The sequence below is a fragment of the Heptranchias perlo genome, chromosome 9 (genome assembly GCF_035084215.1).
Source record: "Heptranchias perlo isolate sHepPer1 chromosome 9, sHepPer1.hap1, whole genome shotgun sequence".
Classification (NCBI taxonomy): Eukaryota; Metazoa; Chordata; class Chondrichthyes; order Hexanchiformes; family Hexanchidae; genus Heptranchias; species Heptranchias perlo.
The window spans coordinates 72,028,750-72,050,202 of NC_090333.1; the positions used below are offsets into that span (position 1 = coordinate 72,028,750).

Here is a 21,453-nt window from a genome sequence, read left to right on the forward strand (position 1 = left end):
TTGTAGCCACAGTATTTATGTGGCTGGTCCAGTTAAGTTTCTGGTCAATGGTGACCCCCAGGATGTTGATGGTGGGGGATTCAGCGATGGTAATGCTGTTGAATGTCAAGGGGAGGTGGTTAGATTCTGTCTTGTTGGAGATGGTCATTGCCTGGCACTTGTCTGGCGCAAATGTTACTTGCCACTTATCAGCCCATGCCTGGATGTTGTCCAGGTCTTGCTGCTTGCGGGCACGGACTGCTTCATTATTTGAGGGATTGCGAATGAAACTGAACACTGTGCAATCATCAGCGAACATCCCCATTTCTGACCTTATGATGGAGGGAATGTCATTGATGAAGCAGCTGAAGATGGTTGGGCCTAGGACACTGCCCTGAGGAACTCCTGCAGCAATGTCCTGGGGCTGAGATGATTGGCCTACAACAACCACTACCATCTTCCTTTGTGCTCGGTATGACTCCAGCCACTGGAGAGTTTTCCCCCTGATTCCCACTGACTTCAATTTTACTAGGGCTCCTTGGTGCCACACTCGGTCAAATGCTGCCTTGATGTCAAGGGCAGTCACTCTCACCTCAGGAATTCAGCTCTTTTGTCCATGTTTGGACCAAGGCTGCATTGAGATCTGGAACCCAAACTGAGCATCGGTGAGCAGGTTATTGGTGAGTACGTGCCACTTGATAGCACTGTCGACGACACCTTCCATCACTTTGCTGATGATTGAGAGTAGACTGTTGGGGCAGTAATTGGCCGGATTGGATTTGTCCTGCTTTTTGTGGACAGGACATACCTGGGCAATTTTCCACATTGTTGGGTAGATGATATATATGTTTGTGTGTGTATGTTGGTGTATGTGCGTGTGTGTGCGCGTGAATGAGTTGAGAGTGGGGATTATGGGTGGGATGTACAAATGGAAAAGAACAGAAAGGGAATGGTAAATTCTACATATAATGGGAGTGGGGGATGGGAGTACTCTAATGCCAAAATTAAACAGAATGGAAGAGAAGGTGCATTTATCCAGATAATTTGAGAAGTGATGCTATATTTGGTTTTAAAAGCCCGTGGATTGTCACTGTTTGAAGTATACACTGTTGCAAGGTTTTTGGCAAGGTAACAAATTGGCTCATAGTGAAAGTCAAAGAAAGAAAGCAATTGGTCCGCCCCATCGTAAAGTTTTACAGTACTGACATACAGCTCGTGCTTAGCCAATGACACCAATGGAAAGTGCAGAGATGCAAAGAGGTTGGAGACACAAGAGTGAGAGAAAACAGAAAGAAAAATCAAACTGGATAAAAAGTTATCAAAATTACTAGGGTGAAAGGCTTCAAGCTGAGATCATCATAATCCCCGGAACAGTGATTGGTATGTTATTTAAAACACACATATATGTTCTCATCATGATCTTTGTGCTGCAGTAGTGTAGGTGGTTTATAGATGGCATGGGAATTCCACGAAGCTCGATGAGCATTTTCTAATACCAACAGATATAAACTTTGAGAAGGCTATCAACAGGTATGAAGTTACAATATTGTAATAAATGTTATGTCTTTTGTTAACTATCATGACACCGTACATCACCAACATGTACTAGAGGCATTTATCAAACTTCAAAAACATTTTCACAATAGAGGAATTCAATGTCATTTTTTGACATAGTGTTTAATAATAAATGTTTATCGGTAAAAGCCTCAGCTCCACAATAAATGGAATCAAATGACATTTTGCATTACCAGTAATATAAAACTATCAATCCCAATCATCCCACCACATTGATTCAAACTGCTCCTATACTATTGCAAAAAAAACGTTATACTGAAAGAAGGAATCTGACCATCAGGGCTCTTTTCAAAATCAAATAGCATGAATGTGATGAGCTCGATGCATCTTTTACTTGAACTCTGTGTCATTTTGGTGACAACACAGGGAGAATAGTTTTAAAGAATCATCACTTTCGACAGTTTCACACACTGACGAAACTGAAAACTGAACGCTTACACACAACTAGTGCTACATAAGAACATAAGAAATAGGAAGAGTAGGCCATACAGCCCCTCGAGCCTGCCCTGCCTTTCAATCAGGTCATGGCTGATCTTCTGGCTGATGTGGCTGAGCTCCCTTTGTCCAATCTGACGTTAATTAAGCTGCATTGTATGATCAGACTCAGCAAATTCTTTCAAAGCTTGAACAATATCACCAGCTGTCACAGTTACACAATAATATATTTATTTTAAAGGCAGACGGGCATCACTGAAACAAACCAAAGGGTGGTAAAAATTAACATTTCTGTAAGTGTTTGGATTCCAATTGTGAATAGGGGCTGCCAACCCTCCAGGATTGTCCTGGAGTCTCCAGGAATTAAAGATTAATCTTCTTAATTCTATTGCGAGCAACACCCGGGGTAAAATCATAGGGGCATTAAAAAAAGTGTGTTTTTTTCATTTTCTTTGAACATTTTTGTTTATTAGTTATGAAAATATTGGAGGTGGGGGAACAAAGGATGTTTGACCGGGGGGGGCGGTCGGTTGGAGGCGGGAGGTCATGTGATGAAACCTCCAGGAATACATCCAACCAGAGTTGGCAGCCCCAATGTGCGACTCCCTGTCTACAAAAACAAGCCAAATTTGAAACGTGTGCTGAAATTCATTGGGCCCTTGTTGACATGGTGGTTTTGCTGGCGAGAGGCCTGGATTGCAAGGCTTACTTCTGAGTCATTAGATCAGGGAGCTGTATAGCATCTTTCACATCCCAACACCTGAAACGCTTCCCACAACCAATTACTTTTTCTTGAAGTCTATTATGTTTATTAACCATGCAGACAGAATCAGAGATGCTGACACAAGGACTCAACAAGTCTCACCAACACACCTGTGCCTCACTAAACCAGTCCCCATCCCATTTGTCCATGGTTGCCTGCAGTATAGCAAGGCTGCCCCTTTGTTTTCATGACCGATGTCTACTGTTATTCCTCTCCATTCTGGCCCGGGGAGGGGGTAAACTGACCCGAGTTAGAGAGCAGCAGAAAACCACAAGACTCATTTTGAATCAGTTTGATGTCATCAGCATCTATTTCGAAGCTGTTGAAAAGTCAGCAGGGTGCATATGCTTTGTGGAGTAGGAGTTCATTTCATAACATTATGTTATTGTTTCATTTATTCTCCCTTCTCCATTTTGTAATCTTACTTAATTCCTTTAACCGTACTCAAATCTGCTCCCAAATCCCTGTCAATTGTGTCCTTGAATTGGGTACAGAAGATGCACAAACATAGCCCGGGTTCATTCAGCTCATGTTGTATCCTCTCTCACTGTGGATCGGCTTGATGCCTTTTTGCGTTGGGAATGCTCCAGGCCATGGGAGCCTTCAGCACAAACCCGTGCTGTACCATGTCAGGATGTGGTAAATCCACATCTCAGCACACTGTGCCAGTAGGCTGCAAAGTTCATGCAGCATTTTTAATCTGGATTAGCTCCGTTAACTTTATGCCCAGGGCCACAACCCGAATCGATGCCCGGCTCATGGGCCACTCTGAGGAATGTGGCGATACACTGCACTGCGGAGTGGGAGTTGAGCCTGTTTAAGAATTCCCAAACCATGAGCCCCCTGACTTCAGTCATGCAACACAGTTGGGAAATTGCCAAGCAAAAGCCAGGTGCGGCAAGGGATTGAAAAGAAATCAAAGTTTGGCACCGATCCCTCCACTGAACGCCTGAATTTTAAAAAGGCCCTTTCACTCTTTGTGTGGAAGCTGGGCCAACCCTTGGCTTCTCTTGCCGGATGAGAAAGAAAAAGGAACAAAATTGAATCATAGCTGTGTCAATATCCCACAGCTGGGAAGGCCATGAATGGAGCCTATGGCACGGGGAATAGCACGTGTACCAAACGCAAGAGGTGAGGGGAGGCAGAGAATCATAGAGTCATTGAAAATTTACGGCACAGAAGGAGGCCATTCGGCCCATCATGTCCGCGCCGGCTGAGAAACGAGCCACCCAGCCAAATCCCACTTTCCCGCATTTGGTCCGTTGCCCTGCAGGGCACGGCGCTTCAGGTGCACATCCAGGTATTTTTTTTAATGAGTTGAGGGTTTCTGCCTCTACCACCCTCTCAGGCAGTGAGTTCCAGACCCCCACCACCCTCTGGGTAAAAAATGTTTTCCTCATTTCCGCTCTAATCCTTCTCCCAATCACTTTAAATCTATGCCCCCTGGTTATTGACCGTCCACCAAGGGAAATAGGTCCTTCCTGTCCACTCTATCTAGGCCCCTCATAATTTTGTACACCTCAACAAATCACCCCTCAGCCTCTACTGTTCCAAGGAAAACAACCCCAGCCTATCCAATCTGTCATAGGAACATAGGAACAGGAGTAGGCCATTCAGCCCTTCGTGCCTGCTCCGCCATTTGATAAGATCATGGCTGATCTGTTATCTAACTCCATATACCTGCCTTTGGCCCATATCCCTTAATACCTTTGATTGCCAAAAAGCTATCTATCTCAGATTTAAATTTAGCAATTGAGCTAGTATCAATTGCCGTTTGCGGAAGAGAGTTCCAAACTTCTACCACCCTTTGTGTGTAGAAATATTTTCTAATCTCGCTCCTGAAAGGTCTGGCTCTAATTTTTAGACTGTGCCCCCTACTCCTAAAATCCCCAACCAGCGGAAATAGTTTCTCTCTATCCACCCTATCGGTTCCCCTTAATATCTTATAAACTTCGATCAGATCACCACTTAACTTTCAAAACTCCAGAGAATACAACCCCAATTTGTGTAATCTCTCCTCGTAACTTAACCCTTGAAGTCCGGGTATCATTCTAGTAAACCTACGCTGCACTCCCTCCAAGGCCAATATGTCCTTCCGAAGGTGCGGTGCCCAGAACTGCTCACAGTACTCCAGGTGCGGTCTAACCAGGGTTTTGTATAGTTGCAGCATAACTTCTGCCCACTTGTACTCTAGTCCTCTAGAGATAAAGGCCAGCATTCCATTAGCCTTATTGATTATTTTCTGCACCTGTTCATGACACTTCAATGATCTATGTACCTGAACCCCTAGGTCCCTTTGGACATCCACTGTTTTTAACTTTTTGCCATTTAGAAAGTACCCTGTTCTATCCTTTTTTGATCCAAAGTGGATGACCTGACATTTGTCTACACTGAATTCCTTTTGCCACAGCTTTGCCCATTCACCTAATCTATCAATATCCCTTTGTAATTTTATGTTTTCATCTACACTGCTTACAATGCCACCAATCTTTGTGTCATCGGCAAACTTAGATATGAGACTTTCTATGCCTTCATCTAAGTCGTTAATAAATATTGTGAATAATTGAGGCCACAAGACAGATCCCTGCGGGACTCCACTAGTCACATCCTGCCAATGTGAGTACCTTCCCATTATCCCTACTCTCTGTCGCCTTTCGCTCAGCCAATTTCCTAACCAAGTCCGTACTTTTCCCTCGATTCCATGGGCTTCTATCTTAGCTAACAGTCTCTTATGTGGGACCTTATCAAATGCCTTCTGGAAGTCCATATAAATAACATCCATTGACATTCCCCTGTCCACTACTTTAGTCACCACTTCAAAAAATTCAATCAGGTTTGTCAGGCGGGACCTATCTTTTACAAATCCATGCTGGCTCTCTCTGATCAACTGAAAATTCTCGAGGTGTTTAGTCACCCTTTCCTTAATTATAGACTCCAGCATTTTCCCCACAACAGATGTTAGGCTAACTGGTCTATAATTCCCTGGTTTCCCTATCTCTCCTTTCTTAAAAAACAGAATGACATGTGCAATTTTCCAGTCCAGAGGGACAGTTCCTGAATCTAGAGAACTTTGAAAGATTATAGTTAGGGCATCTGCAATGTGCTCACCTCCTTCCTTTAAAACCCTGGGATGGAAACCATCTGGTCCTGGGGATTTGTCACTCTTTAGTGCTATTATTTTCTTCATTTCTGTTGCTTTACTTATATTAATTTTATTGAGTCCCCAATTCAATGTTAGTTTTCTTGGGATTTCCGGCATGCTATCCTCTTTTTCTACTGTAAATACTGACGCAAAGTAATTGTTCAACATGTCCGCCATTTCCCCATTGTCAATGACAATATCCCCACTTTCAGTTTTTAAGGGGCCAACACCGCTCCTGACCACCCTCTTTTTCCTAATGTAACTATAAAAGTTCTTTGTATTGGTTTTGATAGCTAAAATTCTCCAGTCCTGGCAACATCCTCGTAAATCTCCTCTGCACCCTCTCTAGTGTAATTACATCCTTCTTGCAATGTGGTGACCAGAACTGTGCGCAGTACTCAAGCTGTGGCCTAACTAGTGTTTTATACAGTTCCAGCATAACATCCCTGCTTTTATATTCTATGCCTCGGCTAACAAAGGAAAGCATTCCATATGCCTTCTTAACCACCTTATCTACCTGTCCTGCTACCTTCAGGGATCTGTGGACATGCACTCCAAGGTCCCTCACTTCCTCTACACCTTTCAGTATCCTCCCTTTTATTGTCTATTCCCTTGCCTTATTTGCTCTCACACTTCTCCAGACTGAACTCCATTTGCCACTTTTCTGCCCATCTGACCAGTCTATTGATACCTTCCTGCAGTCTACAGCTTTCCTCCTCACTATCAACCATACGGCCTATCTTTGTGTCATCTGCAAATTTCTTAATCATGCCCCCTACGTTTAAGACCAAATCGTTAATGTATACACAAAAAGCAAAGGACCTAGTACCGAGCCCTGCGGCATCCCACTGGAAACAGCCTTCCGGTCACAAAAACACCCGTCGACCATTACCCTTTGCTTCCTGCCATTGAGCCAATTTTGGATCCAATTTGCCACACTCCCTTGGATGCCATGGGCCTTTGCTTTTTTGACCAATCTGCCATGTGGGAGCTCCATTTGTAGTTGATTTGGGATAGTTTGTACGAGACAGGCCGGAATCTGAATGGTCCGTCGGATTATGACACAAAACCGTACTTTTTATTGATAAACAAATGACAACAGAAACCATGGTCTAGGGGAGGTGTGGGTTGCGGGGTAGGGGGGGGTGGGGGGGTTCAGTTTCCCTCACAGTGAAGGGCACAAGTCTCTGCTGATTTCTCACTGTGCATCTCATATCAGCTGTAAAACAGCAACACTATTCAGATAACACGAACATCTCAGGAGCGCTTAACAAGGAGTGGTCTACATTGAGCAAGGAAAAGGAGAGTGTTTATGAAGAAGGCAAAGGTACAGTCGAAGGCAAAGAATGAAGTACCTGGTTTTGGAAGACAATTCCATAGGGCAGCCATGTAACAACTGAAAGATCAGCCTCTGATGGTAGATGGGATAGCAGGGAGTGGGGGAGATAACAAGCAGTAGTCCAGAATCAGAGGAGCAAAGGGCATGGGCAGGGACGTGTGGCTCAACTGCTCAGATTGGGAGAAGAGGCCTGAGGAGAGGGTCACCTCATCCTCTCAGCCCTGCTACATAGAGTGTGCTCGACAGTGTGTAAGGCCGAGACAAACAAGAGGCAGAAGAAACGCACCGTAGACAACACTGCGTGTAAATAACTTTTGTGGGAAGAGTCATCATTAAGCGGAAGTAAACGTTTTCAAACCTGTTCACAAATACACAATAGAATGGCACACATCTTGTCATGAACTCTTGTAGCCATATAAATACTGTGGCTGCAAGAGCAGGTCAGAGGCTGGGTATTCTGCAGTGAGTGACTCACCTCCTGACTCCCCAAAGCCTTTCCACCATCTACAAGGCACAAGTCAGGAGTATGATGGAATACTCTCCGCTTGCCTGGATGAGTGCAGCTCCAACAACACTCAAGAAGCTCAACACCATCCAGGACAAAGCAGCCCGCTTGATTGGCATCCCATCCACCACCCTAAACATTCACTCCCTTCACCACCGGCGCACTGTGGCTGCAGTGTGTACCATCCGCAGGATGCACTGCAGCAACTCGCCAAGGCTTCTTCGACAGCACCTCCCAAACCTGAAACCCTACCATCTAGAAGGACAAGAGCAGCAGGTACATGGGAACAACACCACCTGCACGTTCTCCTCCAAGTCACACACCATCCCGACTTGGAAATATATCGCCGTTCCTTCATTGTCGCTGGGTCAAAATCCTGGAACTTCCTTCCTAACAGCACTGTGGGAGAACCTTCACCACATGGACTGCAGCGGTTCAAGAAGGCAGCTCACCACCACCTTCTCAAGGGCAATTATGGATGGGCAATAAATGCCGGCCTCGTCAGCGACGCCCACATCCCATGAACGAATTTAAAGAAAACATCTAGCTATGTCACTGGTGGAGTGCAGCCACTACGATGAAAGTGAACCCAGCTCTACCCACCTCTGCACAATATGAAGACAGACGCCCACTCTGATTGCTGCAGAAACTGTCCTCTCAAAGTGTGGCCTTTGCCCCTTGTACTACCCTCTATCTGAGTTAATGCAAACTCCGGTAGTGAACCGCTAACAGCCCCTGAGGTAGATGTCAACCCGAAGAAAAGCTGCTGCTCACCCGACACTTCAAACTCGTTGTTATAGTTGGTCCAGGTATCTGTTATCCACAGCAGGTTGTCCTCCATGGCTTGGATGTCCATGTAAGGGCAGTTGCACTCTGGATATTTGGACGTACACTGACACCAGCAGTCATGGTCCTTGCAGATGAAGCTGCCCTCGGAGTTACAGGCGATGTAACTTAGAGCAGCCTCGACAAACCGCTCCCGTAAGTGCTCTGGCAGAATGGTTTGTAGGCCTGGAACAACAAGCACAATGAAAAGTTAGACACTCCCACAAATCGGCAGAATTGTCATACAAGAAGAAACATGTTCTCGCCAGAGCTTAGTAGTAGCAATTGTCAGGGAGCAAGCCATGCACTCCAGGAGGGTGCTGAGTTAGCTCATCTCAGCCAGGGTCGTGGCAGGGATGCTACAACTGGCCTCAACACTGCTGAACTAGGGAAGGGGGAGCAGGGAAGGGAATCAACCAGGGCTCCGCTGTTGTAACGCCATGGTGATCTTGATGAAGATATATGCATATGGAAGTCAGGAGAGGATAGGAGTGGGCTTGGCTATAATCAGCTCCAGCATGGCTTCGTGGGCCAGGTACCAGAGGGCTGCCAATGTCCGTGGAACCATATCCCAGCAATGGCTGCCAGTGTCCCATGCACTGGGATGAATCAGCAAGGGCTGCCAGTGCCTCAGCATAAGTCAGACAAGGCTGACTGTCCGTGGGATGAGTCAGCAAGGGCTGACTATCCATCTCACCAATTTAAATATGATAGTCATGGGTAGCAGAGCTCAACATCAACCACAGGCAGAAATTCAACTCAAACTACTTATATAGCCAATCTGCTTCTAATCAGAAAACCCCAAAGTATTCTCGCAAACTTTTTTTGCATTCAGTGCTGTACTGAAGGAGTGCTGTACTGTCGGAGGTACTGTCTTTCAGATGTGGTGCTTTACCGAGGCCCCGTCTGCCCCCTTAGGTGGACGTGAAAGACCCCATGAGACTATTGAAAGAAGAGCAGGGGAGTTCTCCCTGGTGTTCTGGCCAATATTTATCCCTCAACCAACATCACTAAAGCAGATTGTCTGGTCATTATCACATTGTTGTGCTCAAATTAGCTGTTTCCTACATTACAACAGTCACTACACTTCTAAAGTACTTCACTGGCTGTGAAGCATTTGGGATACCCTGAAGTTGTGAATGGTGATCTATAAATGCAAGTTCTTTCTTTTCTTTACTGTGCAAATTTTTCACCTACAAAATGGATTTTGGAGGGCAAAAATACTATAAAGTGTTTAAAATTGCAAAATACTTGGTTAGAATATTAATGGATCGACTGAGTAGAACCAGATTGGAGTTGTGGTTGTGGTTGGTGTTGCACTCTGCTAAGCAGGGCTATCATATGTAGATTGGTGCTCACCCAGCTGGTCAGCCTATTCTCATGGGAGGAGGATGGTCTGGCCTAGCTCTGTGGGGGGTGGGAGGGGGGAGGGGAGGATTAAAAGCCTGTGGTACTCACAGGAAAGATGGAGGAATGTGGCTTGCTTAAGGAGGAGCTCAACATGGTTAAAGAAAGGAAGTGGTTTGGACTCACTGGAAGGTTGGCTTAAATGTTCAACCAACCTAAGGATCAGATGAGGAGGGGGCCTTAGCCTGCTTGGAGATGGGTTAAGGTTGATCCAGGAGAGAAGGGCCTGATCTGCGTGAGGAGTGGGGAGGGAGGTTGGGAATGTTATATGTCTTCTCTCCTGGTGGGAGGATGACAGGCTACATAACAAGCAGGGAAAACAATGAGTTTGGTTTAGCAGTGCATTCATCATCCCGAAACTCCCTTTGACATGATGCCACTTACAAATAATAGACTGAGTGCAATAATTCCCAGGAGAGTTATATATTGAAATAGCATTTCCATCAAAAGACTTCAAACTAAATCAATGTACATTATTTCCTTGCATTTCAGAACTCCCGAGCTTGTTCTCAAGATATTCTGAGCGAAAATTCAACCTTAACTCGCTGTGGCATCCCCCGTGGATCAACCACAGATACTGACATTGCATAGAACTGGTCTCTGCAGGAGCTGCACACAACCGAAGAAAGGCACACCACACTCAAATGCCACACAGCAGTAGCCCACTCCTGCTGATATAAAACAGGCACTAGGATCAAATGGGAGTGTTGCCTGCCTGCCTGCCTGCCAAGCTCAAAAATGGGCAACAGCTTCTAAAAAGACAACTCAAGTCACAAGGAAAAAGGGGCAATTCAAGAATGGACCAAAATACAAGTCCATGACTTGTGTAAATAAGTAATTACACTGAAAGTATATCGGGACACAGGTTTGGGACTTGAGCCATCAGTATACCCGAAATTCCTTCTTTTGTGTGGCAGGAAAAAAATACTGAAGCACACCAAAGCCAAGAAGGGAACACACGTATTAAAGTCACCAGATTTATTGTCTAAAGGGATCTGTGGCATTCCCCAGCCCTGAGGCAATTTTGAATTTTGGCATTTCAATTGGTGCCATTTCCCAGCATTTTGGAATCCATGACAAACATTTCTGTCTATCCAAAAAGTAAAGAACTTTTGCTGAGTTTTATTTGAAAAGAACTCTCCATTTGACATTTTTGGGAATGAATTCTTCTTCTTTATGCTTCATAACACTTTGCTCTCAGTTACTGGGGCAAAACGTTTTAAGGAATTTACTCTTTGTTAAATGGTGGATTCAGGGCTATCAGCAGTATATTTAGGATTATAACAGGATTGTACCTTCCCTTCTCCACACACCGCCCCACCACCCACATCCCCATGAACTGGTGCTGCATTTCTAGGGAGAACTTAGAACATGTTCCCTGTGAACGTGTAACATTTTTGCATTTAAACAGTGCATTCTGATTAATTTTAAACACTGTTGCACTTGACAATTGATAGATTCTTAATCTGAACATAGAGAAAAATAAGTGACATTTAGGTTTTTAACAGACCAATCAGACCCAGCTTCCAGCAAAAGCTACGCTAACAGTCATTCTTTCTCCACCCTCCCCCCTCCCCTTATTGGTTTAATATCAAAGTCAAACAAATTAAGCAACTCAGAATTCTACTTGGCAAAGTACTCTGAAAAAATGCTGGAACGATGAGTTTATGCAGGGATGGAATGCAAGTGGGTGTATGCTCGAACTACGCATAGATATGTGCACTCCTCGCTGACGATGGTTCTCTGCAGCCTCGTGGTTGCACTCATTTAAACTTTTATTACCATTTGGCTTGGCAAAAAAATACTTTGATCGGGTTGTCAGCTATTACCAAGGTTGAAACTGATAGGGAGTGAAATGGGGAGTTAAAATCCAAGCGGTGCAATCACTGCTCATTTCCCGCCCCGTGGCCATTTTAACTCCGCTGTTTCCTTGGGCAGCTGTGGTGCCTGCCTGACTCAGGCCACAGCCTCATAAATACATGCAATTCAGCATCCTGTCACCGAGATAGGATCCCGATGTTATTTTAACTGCCTACCGAGCGACGCTCTGCTCCATATAAAATGTCAGGATGACCAACGCAAGACGATATAGCTTTAAGAAATCGTTGGCCTTAATTGCTTTTAAACAGAAAGAACTCCCAGTCTGGAAGGATAAAAGACAGGGACAAAGTGCAGTTGAAGAGAGGAGGTTGGAGAGGAAGGAGTTAAGATTTAGAGAGTGTATGTGGAAAGTAATCCCTGTTACTCTTTTGTTCATTGCTGCACTTAAAGCCACATCTGCCGTGGGTGAATAAACCTCACTTGTTTTAGACATAAGCTCTGGCCTGCGTGTCCGTTGACCACTGGGTCCTGGGTGAGCATCAGTTGTTACACCCAAACACTAAAAGGGTTCAAATTGAGCTGTATGATGTAAATAATGAACTGATTTCTATTGCATTCCTCTGCCCACTATTTTAACAAAGCTGTGAGTTCACTAAAATAGGTTAAAATAACAGAGAGAAGAGTGTCACACGGACAGGTTCAAGTGTTGGTTACTGTTATTGTGCAGTGTGATTCCAACCTCGGTGACTACACAAGAACTGACTTCTCCAATCAAACACCTGAATGTAGCACCCAACTGGCAAATTTACTTCACACTCCCCAAACAGTTTGTGATGAATAATATTCTTTAAAAATATCTGAATTAAAATATAAAATGAGGATAATTAGTCTTGCAGCGTCTCAATTGATTTGCCAGTGTATAAATAGAGGTGGCTGTGAGTTATAGAAAGATGTATCAGGGAACTGTATGCGTAAGACATTTCAGGTACACCATGTGTCATTTCATTTCTAACCAGTTACTATCCTCATGTGGACTTGATTTCTATCACACTTGAATTCTTTCATTGTGTGGTATATTGTGTAACTCACTGTTATAGAGTATAACACTGCACCTTATATAATATACTGTTACAGAATATAACACTGCATCATCTGTTATACAATCCACTGGTACATAGTATAACACTGCAGCATCTATTATATGATACACTGTTACAGAGTAAAGCACTGCACTTTAAATTATAGAGCACACTGTTACAGAATGTAACACTGCAGCATCTATTATATAATGCACTGTTACAGAATATAACACTGAACCATCGATTATATACTATATCTATTATACACTTACAGAATATAACAGTGCACCATCTATTATATAATACACTGTTACAGAATATAACACTGCAGCATCTATTATGTAATACAGTGTTAAAGACTATAACACTGCACCATCTATTTTATGATACACTGTTACAGAGTATAACACTGCACTTTATATTATGGAGCACTGTCACAGAATGAAGCACTGCACTTTATATTATAGAGCACACTGTCACAGAATAGAGCACTGCACTTTATATTATAGAGCACACTGTCACAGAATACAGCACTGCACTTTACATTATAGAGCACACTGTTACAGAATATAGCACTGCACTTTATATTATAGAGCACACTGTTACAGAATATAGCACTGCACTTTATATTATAGAGCACACTGATACAGAATATAGCACTGCACTTTATATTATAGAGCACACTGTCACAGAATATAGCACTGCACTTTATATTATAGAGCACACTGTTACAGAATATAGCACTGCACTTTATATTATAGAGCACACTGTTACAGAATATAGCACTGAACTTTATATTATAGAGCACACTGTTACAAAGTAAAACACTGCCCTTTATATTACATATTACGCTGTTGAACTGAGTATGACACTTTATGCAACAATACACTCTAGGGTTTAAATTTCCTTTATGGGCTACATTTAGTTCCTTTATCTGAAATTCTTGTCAGGGCTATTTTAATCCAACATTAACTTGTTGACTATCAAAGCAACACAGACAAAAAAATAACACGAACCTCTGAATCACTACAATAAAAATAATGCACAGAGGAATTGAAAGTTTTCTGTGTTTATGTAATACAATCAAACACTTACATGGTAATGCACTGTGTGTTAGTGGCTGTAACGCTCCTACATTATTCACATAATATGTAGTGGAATTGACATTTGTACATATAAATTCAGATGCTACTCAAAAAGCAAAACCAGAAGGAAAGCTGCTCATACTGAAGAGTTACCAACTGCAAATCCAGTGGATAGCTATTTATTCATCTCTCTGACTGATGAACACATATAAGTAATCATTGGCCAGGACACCAGCAGAACTCCCTGCTCTTTTTCAAATAATGCCATTGGATCTTTTACTTTCACTTGAATTGGCAGACAGGTCCTTGATTTAACAGCTCATCTGAAAAATGGCATCTCTGATAATGCAGTACTCCAGTGAAGATTATGTGCTCAAGACTTGGAGCAGGACTTGAACCTACAACCATCTGATTTGAAGGCAAGCCTGCTGTCACTGCGCTAAGCTGACACATACAAAGTGAAGCTATTGTCTGCAGCTCCCAAATCATTTTCCAATCTTTTACTTTCTTGCTGCATTCTCTGTGATGGACCAGATAAGCTCCCTCTCCTCCTGAATCTTCTGCAATTCTTCAGAAAGGAAACCAAGGGCACAGCACAAGGCCTCCATCTGAGGCTAAGAAAGAAAATAAAGAAGCGGGAAATTTATGCCAGGTCAGTCAGCTGGGTTGAAAGTCAGCTTGGCAAGAGAAAGCAGAAGATGCTGATATGTGAACACGGTTTGTGTGTAAAGCAGAAAATGCTGGAGCTCTTTGTTCAAGCATATTTGTTGTTTTTCTTCTCAATCCATACTTTTTGCACTCATCAAGGTTAGTGTCAGTGACAGCAAAGGCACTCTCTGGGCACCCAGTGTGAAAATTCTTCCATTCCACCATAACAATGTGTGTAAACCCTAACCTGAAGAGGGCCCCACTCCTCTGAAACATTGTCACTTTATCCATTTCCTACACCAGCCATGGTGAGAATTCTTGGATTGAGAATCTAATGTCCGTTCTACCAGGAGTCGGTCAAGTGTGTCAAACTCCTGTCACTCAGGGCTCTGATACATGGTACAGTTTGGGCTGGAGATAATAGGACAGTGCTCTAACTAAATGCACCACATGTCGTCTCTACAGAAGGCTACTTTCAGTAGCAGTATCAAATATGATAATACCAAATGATGTGATGATGGAAGTTCCAAGTAAGATCAATAGCTCTCAGTTATCCATGAATATCCAATATCCCTGGAGGGAGGGGTCCCTTCTGCCGTGGTTTATCATGGAGGTTTCACTGTACATTCATTTGGAGGAAACAAAGCAGTGAGGAGATGAGACGCAGGAGTGAATGCCAACTGGCTAAGAGTGTACAGAAGAGACCAAACTCTTCGTCATCAAAATGAGATCGCCAACCTACAAAACCCGGAAAAGCTGATGAAAACTTCAAAAAAGCTGACACAAAAAAAGTCAACAGAAAAACAACGGCTTTCATTTATATAGCACCTTTATTGTAGGAAAAGGGGCTTTGCAGAGACGGAACCAGACAAAAATGGATACTAAGCCAAATAAGGAGTTATGGGGGGAGGTGACTTGCTTCCAAGAAAGTTTGATTTTCAACATTTTGTTTTGCATTTTCCTGCATTTTAATGTAATTCTGTTCCTTGACTGCTTTTTCTGATCTTTTGATGTGCTTTCTCTTTTCCACATCAATTTGGAATTTTTTTTGTCTTGCTGTTGAAATTCGACCCAATTATGTATCTTTACCACCTTTTTTTGGATGCGACATTAAACCAAGGCCTGTCTGCTCTCTCACGCGCATGTAAAAGATTCCATGGCACTTTTCAAAAAAGAGCACGGGAGTTCTCCCAGGGTCCTGGCTATGATCGATACTAAACAGCACTAAATAAAAGATTACCAGGTCATTTGTCTCACTGCTGTTTGCAGGACCTTGATGTACACAATTGACTGCAGTGTTTCCCTATATTATCGTCTACACTTCAAAAGTACTTTGTTGTCTGTAAAGTGCTTTGGGCTGCCCTGAGGTCATGAAAGGCTATATAAATGCAACCTTTTTCTTTCTTCCACATGTCCTGCTCTTTCAATCCATGAGCAATGAGGTGGGACTTCAAGTAGTTACATTCAAAAAGCTGAATACAATCCAATTAGATGAATCTGAGTTTTAACAAGTATGTATGCAAACTAAAATGTGCTGGATTGTTTTATGAGTAAAATGATACTGAACAAAGTATACTTTATACCATTTGGCTAATCTGTGGTTTGACTAAATTCGGAAGCAAATAACTCAGGAGAGTTTATCTAAAGTGTTGTGAACATTTTACTGAAACTGAGGGCTACACTCACTAAGCTTTCATCTTTAAATCAAACCTGTCACTTTTGTTTATAGCTCTGGGGCTCTCCAGTTTAAACCTGTGTCCTCTTACTATTTGTGCAATTTCATATTTATAATAAACTAAATTCATTTTCGCCCACTTGATCCTAGGTCTTTCTGTTATTGAGTCCGAACATTCAATAAAACCATCTCCAACAAGTGTTCATGAAGGACAAGGGTCAACAATGCGAATATGAGGGAACTCCAGCAATCAAACGGACACAATTAGAAATAATAAAGGACAAGTGAAGCAATCAAACTGACACTGATAGGAATAATGCGAGGGAAAGCCAGCAATCACTCTGATGCTGATGGGCATAATATGAGGAATCTACGTGATCAAATCAACACTAATCGGAATAATGCAAGAAAACTGGAGCAACCATGCTGACTCTCACAGGAAGAGTACAAATTCTAACAATCGGAGTGACACTGAGAGGAATAATACAACAAAACTCCAAGAATCACAGTGACACTGAGAGGAATAATACAACAAAACACCAACAATCACAGTGACACTGAGAGGAATAACACAACAAAACACCAACAATCACAGTGACACTGAGAGGAATAATACAACAAAACAACAACAATCACAGTGACACTGAGGAATAATACAACAAAACACCAACAATCACAATGACACTGAGAGGAATAATACAACAAAACAACAACAATCACAGTGACACTGAGAGGAATAATACAACAAAACAACAACAATCACAATGACACTGAGAGGAATAATACAACAAAACAACAACAATCACAGTGACACTGAGGAATAATACAACAAAACACCAACAATCACAATGACACTGAGAGGAATAATACAACAAAACTCCAACAATCACAGTGACACTGAGAGGAATAATACAACAAAACACCAACAATCACAGTGACAATGAGGAATAATACAACAAAACACCAACAATCACAGTGACACTAAGAGGAATAATACAACAAAACTCCAACAATTACAGTGACACTGAGAGGAATAATACAGGGAAACTCCAACAATCAAAGTGACACTGAGGAATAATACAACAAAACTCCAACAATCACAGTGACACTGAGAGGAATAATACAACAAAACACCAACAATCCTAGTGACACTGAGAGGAATAATACAACAAAACTCCAACAATCACAGTGACGCTGAGAGGAATAATACAGGGAAACTCCAAAAATCACAGTGACACTGAGGAATAATACAACAAAACTCCAACAATCACAGTGACACTGAGAGGAATAATACAGGGAAACTCCAACAATCAAAGTGACACTGAGGAATAATACAACAAAACTCCAACAATCACAGTGACACTGAGAGGAATAATACAACAAAACACCAACAATCCCAGTGACACTGAGAGGAATAATACAACAAAACTCCAACAATCACAGTGACACTGAGAGGAATAATACAGGGAAACTCCAACAATCACAGTGACACTGAGGAATAATAAAGGGAAACTCCAACAATCACAGTGACACTGAGAGGAATAATACAACAAAACTCCAAGAATCACAGTGACACTGAGAGGAATAATACAGGGAAACTCCAACAATCACAGTGACACTGAGGAATAATACAACAAAACTCCAACAATCGCAGTGACACTGAGAGTAATAATACAACAAAACTTCAACAATCGCAGTGACACTGAGGAATAATAAAGGGAAATTCCAACAATCACAGTGACACTGAGGAATAATACAGGGAAACTCCAACAATCACAGTGACACTGAGAGGAATAATACAGGGAAATTCCAACAATCACAGTGACACTGAGGAATAATACAGGGAAATTCCAACAATCGCAGTGACACTGAGAGGAATAATACAGGGAAACTCCAAAAATCGCAGTGACACTGAGAGGAATAATACAGGGAAATTCTAACAATCACAGTGACACTGAGAGGAATAATACAGGGAAACTCCAACAATCACAGTGACACTGAGGAATAATACAGGGAAACTCCAACAATCACAGTGACACTGAGAGGAATAATACAGGAAACTCCAACAATCACAGTGACACTGAGGAATAATACAGGGAAATTCCAACAATCACAGTGACACTCAGGAATAATACAGGGAAACTCCAACAATCACAGTGACACTGAGAGGAATAATACAGGAAACTCCAACAATCACAGTGACACTGAGGAATAATACAGGGAAATTCCAACAATCACAGTGACACTGAGAGGAATAATACAGGGAAACTCCAACAATCGCAGTGACACTGAGAGGAATAATACAGGGAAACTCCAACAATCGCAGTGACAATGAGAGGAATAATACAGGGAAATTCCAACAATCAGTGACAGTGAGGAACGATACAGGGAAACTCCAACAATCGCAGTGACACTGAAAGGAATAATACAGGGAAACTCCAACAATCACAGTGACACTGAGGAATAATACAGGGAAATTCCAACAATCACAGTGACACTGAGGAATAATACAGGGAAACTCCAACAATCGCAGTGACACTGAGAGCAATAATACAGGGAAACTCCAACAATCACAGTGACACTGAAAGGAATAATAGAGGGAAACTCCAACAATCGCAGTGACACTGAGGAATAATACAGGGAAATTCCAACAATCACAGTGACACTGAGGAATAATACAGGGAAACTCCAACAATCACAGTGACACTGAGGAATAATACAGGGAAACTCCAACAATCACAGTGACACTGAGGAATAATACAGGGAAACTCCAACAATCGCAGTGACACTGAAAGGAATAATAGAGGGAAACTCCAACAATCACAGTGACACTGAAAGGAATAATACAGGGAACCTCCAACAATCACATTGACACTGAAAGGAATAATACAGGGAAACTCCAACAATCACAGTGACACTGAGGAATAATACAGGGAAACTCCAACAATCACAGTGAAACTGAGAGGAATAATACAACAAAACACCAACAATCACAGTGACACTGAGAGGAATAATACAACAAAACACCAACAATCACAGTGACACTGAGAGGAATAATACAACAAAACTCCAACAATCGCAGTGACACTGAGAGGAATAATACAACAAAACTCCAACAATCACAGTGACACTGAGGAATAATACAGGGAAACTCCAACAATCACAGTGACACTGAGAGGAATAATACAACAAAACTCCAACAATCACAGTGACACTGAGGAATAATACCGGGAAACTCCAACAATCATAGTGACACTGAGGAATAATACAGGGAAACTCCAACAATCACAGTGACACTGAGAGGAATAATACAGGGAAACTCCAACAATCACAGTGACACTGAGGAATAACGCAGGGAAACTCCAACAATCGCAGTGACACTGAGAGGAATAATACAACAAAATTCCAACAATCACAGTGACACTGAGGAATAATACAACAAAACTCCAACAATCACAGTGACACTGAGGAATAATACAACAAAACTCCAACAATCACAGTGACACTGAGGAATCATACAGGGAAACTCCAACAATCACATTGACACTGAGGAATAATACAAGAAAACTGCAACAATCACAGTGACACTGAGGAATAATACAAGAAAACTGCAACAATCACAGTGACACTGAGGAATAATACAACAAAACTCCAACAATCACAGTGACACTGAGAGGAATAATACAACAAAACTCCAACAATCACAGTGACACTGAGAGGAATAATACAGGGAAGCTCCAACAATCACAGTGACACTGAGAGGTATAATACAGGGAAACTCCAACAATCACAGTGACACTGAGAGGAATAATACAACAAAACTCCAACAATCACAGTGACACTGAGAGGAATAATACAGGGAAACTCCAACAATCACAGTTACACTGAGGAATAATGCAGGGAAACTCCAACAATCGCAGTGACACTGAGAGGAATAATACAACAAAATTCCAACAATCACAGTGACACTGAGGAATAATACAACAAAACTCCAACAATCACAGTGACACTGAGGAATAATACAACAAAACTCCAACAATCACAGTGACACTGAGGAATCATACAGGGAAACTCCAACAATCACATTGACACTGAGGAATAATACAAGAAAACTGCAACAATCACAGTGACACTGAGGAATAATACAACAAAACTCCAACAATTACAGTGACACTGAGAGGAATAATACAACAAAACTCCAACAATCACAGTGACACTGAGAGGAATAATACAACAAAACTCCAACAATCACAGTGACACTGAGAGGAGTAATATAGGGAAACTCCAACAATCACAGTGACACTGAGGAATAATAAAGGGAAACTCCAACAATCACCGTGACACTGAGAGGAATAATACAGGGAAACTCCAACAATCACAGTGACACTGAGAGGAATAATACAGGGAAACTCCAACAATCACAGTGACACTGAGGAATAATACAGGGAAACTCCAACAATCGCAGTGACACTGAGAGGAATAATACAACAAAATTCCAACAATCACAGTGACACTGAGGAATAATACAACAAAACTCCAACAATCACAGTGACACTGAGGAATCATACAGGGAAACTCCAACAATCACAGTGACACTGAGGAATAATACAAGAAAACTCCAACAATCACAGTGACACTGAGGAATAATACAACAAAACTCCAACAATCACAGTGACACTGAGGAATAATGCAACAAAACTCCAACAATTACACTGACACTGAGGAATAATACAGGGAAACTCCAACAATCACAGTGACACTGAGGAATAATACAAGGAAACTCCATCAATCGCAGTGACACTGAGGAATAATACAACAAAATTCCAACAATCACAGTGACACTGAGGAATAATACAACAAATCTCCAACAATTACAGTGACACTGAGGAATAATACCGGGAAACTCCAACAATCACAGTGACACTGAGGAATAATACAGGGAAACTTCAACAATCGAAGTGACACTGAGAGGAATAATAGGGAAACTCCATCAATCGCAGTAACACTGAGGAATAATACAACAAAATTCCAACAATCACAGTGACACTGAGGAATAATACAACAAAACTCCAACAATCACAGTGACACTGAGGAATAATACAACAAAACTCCAACAATCACAGTGACACTGAGGAATAATACAGGGAAACTCCAACAATCACAGTGACACTGAGG

At 42.2% G+C, this 21,453-nt stretch overlaps 1 protein-coding gene across 1 annotated transcript in view; it reads right to left on the reverse strand.

Moving 5' to 3' along the window:
* The window catches only part of LOC137325067 (BMP/retinoic acid-inducible neural-specific protein 3-like), a 176,623-nt gene that overhangs the window by 36,987 nt on the left and 118,183 nt on the right, over window positions 1-21,453 (reverse strand). Inside the window, exon 5 of the mRNA XM_067989762.1 lies at window positions 8,513-8,749. Within this exon, the coding sequence (XP_067845863.1) occupies window positions 8,513-8,749 (237 nt within the window). The remainder of the gene's footprint in view (window positions 1-8,512; window positions 8,750-21,453) is intronic.